Here is a 7444-nt window from a genome sequence, read left to right as displayed (position 1 = left end):
AGCTGTGCCAGGGATGGGCACAAACAGCCCAATTTTGGGGACAACCACACGCACACGCCGCCAAAGACCTGAACAACCCCTCAACCTTGGAGCAGCCACTCAAGATCCCCCCTGTTAAGGGCAAGGGATCAAAAACACGCTGTGAAGGTTGCATTAAAAAAAATAGAAAGCCCAAAACCCTCAAAACCCCACGGCGCCTCTTTTGCTTACCTTGCGCTTCTCGGCGGGCCGGGCGCGCGGCGTGGCCGGGGCACGCGGTGCAACCAGGGCAGGGTTTGGCCAGGTCCCGGCAGGCGTGCTTGCAGAAAATAAGGGGAATATTCTTGGTTGCTTTCTCTTTTGCTTTTGGTAAAAGCAAGGCATGCAATCACGCCCTGCCCTCTGCCCTGCATGGGAACGGCCGCCTTTCGGCGAGTTTATAGCAGAAGAGGAAACGCCGGGTGCGGGGAGCTGTGCCGAGCGCCGAGCCGAGGAGAGGCACCCACTGGGTGCCGGGGGATCGGGCAGACGGGGAGGGCTCCGGAGCCCTGGATGCGGTGCGGGACACCCCAAGCGCCCGATGCTGGGGTGGCTGCTGGCGGCGCTGGCGGCGCTGGCGCGGGGCGGTAAGTGCTGCTGCGGCACCGGGAGATGAGAGATAACTTCAGAGAACTTTCAATGAATGATTCTGGGGGTGATAAGGCTCGGGGAGCTGGCGCTGAGATGGAGACGTTCCCCTAAAACCACAGGGACACAGTAAAACCAGGTGAATCCCCACTGGCGGCAGGGTGAGGGGCACCAGCCTGAACCGCATCCCTGGGGAGGGGGGATATAGTGTTTTTTGGGTGGGAATCACCCACATGGTTGCTCTGGTTGCCTGTCAAGTAATACAGTGATGGTTACGCTGATGCTCCATCCCAGCCTTGCCTGACCTGATGGGTTTTGGGGTGCACAACCCCCAGAGCCACCACCCTCTCCCACAGGCACCTCCACGGCCCCCGGCTTCTCCTGCTGGAAACAATGCAGCCCCCTTGGGTTCCGCTGCTCCTGGCCGCCCCACGGCCCCCCCGGCAACACCTCCTACCTCCTGACACTCTGGTGAGTGGGGCACTGTGTCCTGGGGACCCCATGGGATGTGTCCTGACACGTGGGGACATGTGGGGACATGTGGGACACGTGACCTCTGCATCCCAAGCCCCATCCCGTTCTGAACTTGAACCTGCCCCCCCGCAGCTACACGTCACCCAGGCTGTGCCGGGAGTTCGAGGCGGGAGCGAGGACAACGTACCCCCTGAATCACCGGCGCATTTATGTCCTCACCAACGTCACAGCCTGGGTGGAGGCACGCTGGGGGGGCCACGTCCACCGGACCCCCAACATCACCCTGTACCTCGATGAGGCTCGTAAGTGCCCGTGGGGCTGGGCCGTGTGCCAGCACCGGCACTGATAACCATGAGACATTCTCATCCTTACAGTCAAGCCAAACCCACCGCCCACCACAGTGCCCTTCACTAAGAGTGGTGGGCGGCTACGGCTGCAGGTGCCACGGCCACCGTGCCACCGCAGGGGACAGCCACCCCAGCGGGAGGCTCGGTTCCGGAGGACAGGCGGCTATGGCTGGACACAGGTAAAAAACACCGTTTGGCAGAGCCGGTGGTGACCAACGGGATGGTCGGTAGCATCACGGCAGCCCAGGGATGCGGTGACACCACTGTCCCCCCCAACCCTATCCATGTCCCATCTGCTTCATGGCATTATCAGCTCTGCCCCATCCTCCTGGCCATGGGATCCTGCTGCTGCCTGTAACGGGATCAGTTCATGGGGATTACACAGGCAAACCCCTGGATTAGACTAATGACGACAGCGGATGCAATCTGGCCGCTTCTCTGCACTCATACCCCCCCAGCTGGGGGCCCCCACACCTGTCCAGTGGCACCAGGAGGGTCTCAGGGCCAAGGGGACCCTCCTGGCTACTGTGTCCCCCACACCCTATGTAGCTCTCCCATCCCCAGGGATGCTCAGGAGACACAGGGCAGCATCTGCTTTTCTGTCCCAGTAACATACTGGTTTTACTGGGCCTCTGTCCCTGATTCTCTCCGCAGGTGACATGCGAGGCAGAGACAGATGAGGATGACACAGGTCAGTTTAGCATCTCCTGGGAGTGCTCCCAGGTCTTGATGGGGGCTCTGCCCTCTGCCCCCCAACACCCCTCAGCATCCTGAAATGGCCGAAAGCTGCGGAAAAGGGGGTGTCCCCCCGACCTGACCCTGTCACCCCTCTGCAGTGACCTGTGCCCTGGGGGGGGACGGTGCCTTTGAGGTCCAGCTCCGGCACAAGCCCCCCCACTGGAGCAGCTACTGGAGTGACTGGAGCAGCTCCATCTTCGTCCCTGAGGGTGAGGAAGAGGAGGGGGAGCGAGTGGGATCCCAGCAGATCCCAAAACACCACCAGTCCAGCCCGGGCTCCTTCCTCTTGCAGAAATCCTGGAGAGCCCGGCACTGAGCTACCAACTGGGAGAACTGGGGCCCGCTGGGCAGCGGGTGCTGCAGCTGGGCTGGCAGGTACTGTCACAACCCCAGGGACCCTCCTGGGTGCCCACTCACGAATTTCACCCACCAAACTGCCCCTTACCCATCCCGCAGCGAGCCCCCGAGGAGCAGGGGAACGTCACCTACACGCTGCTCACCCACATGCCAGCGTGCGGCTGCACCGAGGAGGACACAGTGGAGCTGGGGACAGAGGTGACAGCCCACAACCTCACCCTCTCCGGCGCCGAGTACCAAATCCTGCTGACCGCGGCCAACGCTGCCGGGACAGGGCCACCGCGGCAGCTCCTCGTGCCGGCAGCGTGGCGCTCAGGTACCTGCCCCGCAGCCTGGGGGGTTATTTTCCACCCGGCGGGATGCCAGCCATCCCTTGTGCCCCTCATTTCATCCAGATCTTGACTTCAAGAACGTCAGCGTGGTGGGCAGCGCCGTGACGGTGCAGTGGGAAGCACCCAGCGCCGGTTTGGCGTCCTGCTTCGAGCAGCAACCGCTGCAGGGAGCCGCAAAACGGGGTGTTTGTACCCAGCGGGGGTTCCCTGCCAAGAGCATCCATGTGGAGAGAGGTAAAGGAGCACCCACCCGCCCCAGGGATGGGTCCTGGTGAGGGTTTAACCAGCATCACCGGTTCCTGCCCCAGGAGCGCTGGACACACCAGCGTGTCATCGCCTGGCCGTGCACGGCTGGTCCCCAGCGCGGGGCTGGGCCACCTTCGCCCTGCACCATCACTACGTCGGCAACGGTACGTATGGAAACACGGAGCACCCCCCGCACCCCGATTAACTGCAAACCAGGGTTCCTAAAACACCCCTCCGTTGTTTCGCACTCCTGTCACCACGTGCAGCGTCACCCGCTCTGCCCATCCACATCAACACCAACACCAGCGATGCCACCGTTGTTCTCCAGTGGAGCCCGTCCCCTCGTGCCGCCTGTCCTGGCGTGCTGGCCAAGTACCTCATCTGCCACGCGGCTGAGGGGGACAACGTGACCTGTGAGTGGGACCCACTGTCCCCATGGGGCAGGAGGAGGGGGGGATACCACCAGGCTACCGCCTGCTCGTTATCGTTTACCCAGATGCCGAAGCAGATGCCGCGGCATCACACTTCACCCTCCAAAACCTCCGGCCCGGCACGGCGCACAGGGTGGGCGTTCAGGAGGTGACAGCAGAGAGCAAAGGGACCTGCGGGACTTGGTGGCGCTTCCAGACCAAGGCGCTGGGTAATGGTTGGAGACGCCATCCCCTCCCCAGTCCCCATGGGGCGCTCACCCTTGCTCCAAAACGGCTCCCGTGTCCCACCCAGGGGTGCTGGGGACTAACTCCACCACCCAGCCGTGCCTGTCCCCAGGTCCCCAGGGAGCAGCGTGGAAACCCAACCTGAAGTACCTGGGCATCCTGCTCTGTGTCCCCACCGTGGCTGTCGTCTACCAGCTGAGCAAAAAGAGGTGACAGCAGCACCCTCACCCCCCCCCAACTCCCCCTGTTCCCCCCCTCACCAGCACCCCCTCCCCAGGGCTCGCCGCCTCCTCTTCCCCCCACTGCCCGAGCCGGTGGGCAGCAAAGCCATTGAGTTCACCACTGGTGAAACCGCGAGCCAGGTGAGATGCGGGAGGGGACAGATCCTGCACCCTGTGCGTGGTGCTGGCAGGGGACCTCCCACCCCAAACACATCTGTCCCTTATTGCCAGCCCCGTCCCGGCTTCGTGGAGCCATCGGAGAGGTTCACCGTGGCCGAGCTGCTGCTGGCAGAGCCGAATCCCGGCAAGGAGGTGAACGATGGCGGCACGCGGTCCGGCACGCCGCAACCCAGCCCCACCGCGGCACAAAAACCGGTGACGGTGTCTCCGCCAGAGCTGCCGTTCACCTACCGCAGGCAGGAGATGCTGAGCCCGCCTGGATTTGAACCTCATGGCAGCGCTGAGGAAGAGGAGGAGGAGGAAGGGGGAAGGCAAGTGGTGCGCCAGCCGCTGATCCCCATCGCCCTGCTCATCTCCGACAAACCCGTCATCATCCGGGACCAGGCGGGATGGGACCTCACGCCGGAGGAGCCGCTGTCATAACCAGCACCGGGATGGACGGCAAGAGGGGTCCTGGGGATGCCAAACACCCACAGGGGACGCGGAGCGCCCACCCCACGTCTTCACGGTCACACCAGCACTTTCCAGGGGTTTCCTGGTTCCCAGGGCGTGAAGGCGATGTCTTCAGCCTCAGCATCGCACGGGAGCTGGATCTGGCCCCGCACTCCCCAGCCTCAGAGTTTTATCTGTGATAAATGACGCGGGAAGGTGGTTGTAGGGTCTGGCTGAGTGGGGAGGATAAGGAGGAATTGCCCCCGGCCTCCTGCCACAGCCAAGGCCGGCGGCGCCCCCGCCCCGGCGAGGTGCGGCACAAACAGCCCGGACACGCGCTCACGAAAAGGTTTAAATATGTGCAAAGAATAGAAATACGTGCAAAAAATAGAAATATGTGCAAAAAATAGAAATATGTGCAAAAAATAGAAATATGTGCAAAAAATAGAAATATGTTAAAATACACAAAAAATAAAGATAAATGCAAAAAATAAAGATAAATGCAAAAAATAAAGATAAACGCAAAAAATAAAGATAAACGCAAAAAGTTCAAAAAAAGCAAAATTAAAAATAAGTGCAAAAATTCCAGAAGTGAAATGCACAGGGCAGCGGGGCAGAGATGGTTCCCTGCTCTGATCTGCAGCCCATGGGACTGGGGGTGACCCAGGCGGCAGGGCCCCCCCGGCACCCCCCCGTGGGGCCGCCCCGGCACCTCTGGCCTGACGTGAGGCAGAGCTGGAGACGCAGGGCGGTTTGCGGTCTGTGTGCCTGCGCCGGGCCCGGCGGCGTCAGCGCGCACTGCTGAGACTGCAGAAAAGGTAAAAAGGGGAAAAAAAAGTGATAGAAATGAGGTTAGCAGCGCGGGGAAGTCCCGGCAAAGGCAGCACCGGCGCTTGGCTCAGCCTCCCCGCTGCTGCTTTTAGCCCCGGTTTGTGTTTTGCAAGTATTTGACCAAAACGACGCTCGTGGCACCGGCACGTGCAGCGGGACCGCGTGGATGGGACCGGAGACAAAGCACCGGAGACTGTTTTGACCGCCGTGTCCCCCCCGCTGTGGTTGGGTTGGATTTACGGCTCTTCCCAGTGACCAGGAATGGCTGCGATGGCGCCGTTGCCATGGTGGGGGGTCCCTGATGGCTGCGACTCCCCCATCGTCATCGTGCCACCGGTGTCCGGCACCGCGCGCCCGGGTGTCCCGGTTGCTGGTGGAGCCACGAGGTGGCACCAGCCCTGCGTCCCCACGGCGTGTCCCCACCTCCCGCCACAGCAAACCCGCCGTTCCCTCCCCACAGACCCCCCCACGCCGCCGGCAGCTTCTCGACCATGAATCAACAGGTTTATATGGCAGCGTCTTGGCTGTGAATCAACAGGTTTATACGGCAGCATTGTGATCAAAGCCCCAGCCCTAAACCCCCTGCATCGCCGCAGCTCCACCCTCGCTCCCCAGATCCCTGGGGATCTGCTGGAGGTCGGGGATCCCGCACCCTCCCAGCACCAGAATCCCAGCTGGAGGGATCGTATTGGGGGATTTTACTGGGATTTGGGTGATTCTGGGCTCACCAGCCCAGTCACGTGTGGAGGAAATATTCGGTTACCGGCGCGAGCGCGCACTCAGGTTTCAGCACCGGCTCCTGTTTACAGCCCATGTTTGGGGTGAATTCATTTGGCAAACAAATCAGCACCGGGGTCACCGCTCGGCACAGTCTGTGGTAAACACATTGTCCGGCTCGGGGCCAGCGCCGGCAGCGGTTAATCATCCCCGCGCACGGAACGAGGTCACGCCGGGCCAGCCCGTCCCGAAAAACACCCCAGGGAGACGGGGGGATGGGAGAACCCCCCCATCGCCACCCCCCAGGGATCCGTTCCGCCCGTAGTGCTGCTCGTGTCCCCCCAAATGCCTCCAGGGACGCCCCTGTGCCCAGTTACAACCCCATCCCCATGCATGTCCCGAGTTGCTCGGTGCTCTGCTGGGAACTCTGCAGAGCCCACGGGCAACGCGCTGGGGAAAACTAATTAAGTTTGCCTTGCCAATTAGTATGAGCGAGGAGCTTAGGACTTGCTAATTAGTTTAAATTTTACAGGACCGGTTTCCAAATGAGTCTGCGGGAGCCACGCTCAGCCCAGTGACCCGAGAGCAGCCGCTGGGGTGACATTCACAGCCAGGACGTGACCGTCCCCCTGCTCCGCCGGACCCAGACGCGTCGCATCGGTGACACCGTCACTGAGAACGGGCAACTCCTCACACCCATGGGGGACCCTTGGTGGGACAGCTCGGGGTAAGGAGCAAAAATCACAACGGGGGGAAAAAACCCATCCCAGCACAGGGGGACAACAGATCTCCAAGACACCCCAACCCGTGGGGTCCCCCCAACTTTGGGCTCCCCCAGGCCAGCAGAGCAGCTGCCCGCACACATACCCCAACACCTTCCCGAGCAGCTAATTTAAGACCCCTCTGCCTTTTATTTTTAGCAGAGGACATCTCATTTTGTCCTGCGATGGTTTTTTTTGTATTGCCTGATATGCCAACTATTTCCATCCGGCTGTTTACAGGCACCGGTGCCAGCGCCGCCCGAACGCCGGGGGTGGAGGTGCGGGGGCTGCGGCGGGTGCTGAGCATCCCAACGGGAGAAACCTCCCCCTATTCCCTCCCTATTTATTCCCGCAGGGTCTTGGTGCCATGTCCCCAAAATCAAAGAGCACCAGGGACTCGCAGGGGTGGATTTACCCCACACCACCTCTGAAAACTCAGCACCACATCCTGATAAAACCAATAGTGCAGTGGAAGGATGCTCAGAGCTCGGCGATGGGCTTTGGTCTCCTGGATTTCGGGGGATACGAGCTCAGGCACTGGAGGAA

At 61.4% G+C, this 7444-nt stretch overlaps 1 protein-coding gene across 1 annotated transcript; it reads left to right on the top strand.

Moving 5' to 3' along the window:
• Positions 1 to 559: 559 nt before the first annotated feature.
• Positions 560 to 5604, top strand: IL12RB1 (interleukin 12 receptor subunit beta 1; the record flags this gene model as incomplete). Its single annotated transcript, XM_080359189.1, has 15 exons — positions 560 to 605; positions 963 to 1077; positions 1213 to 1382; positions 1455 to 1606; positions 2082 to 2118; positions 2264 to 2374; positions 2458 to 2540; positions 2622 to 2838; positions 2918 to 3088; positions 3163 to 3264; positions 3367 to 3513; positions 3597 to 3740; positions 3869 to 3965; positions 4034 to 4118; positions 4209 to 5604. The coding sequence occupies 15 exons, from the start codon at positions 560 to 562 to the stop codon at positions 4578 to 4580; spliced, it is 2049 nt and encodes a 682-aa protein (XP_080215315.1). The 3' UTR covers positions 4581 to 5604.
• Positions 5605 to 7444: the final 1840 nt, after the last annotated feature.

The sequence above is a fragment of the Nesoenas mayeri genome, assembly GCF_963082525.1.
Source record: "Nesoenas mayeri genome assembly, chromosome: 25".
Taxonomy (NCBI): Eukaryota; Metazoa; Chordata; class Aves; order Columbiformes; family Columbidae; genus Nesoenas; species Nesoenas mayeri.
The sequence above is the reverse complement of the archived record's forward strand: the minus strand, read 5'-3'. Positions and strand labels throughout refer to the sequence as shown.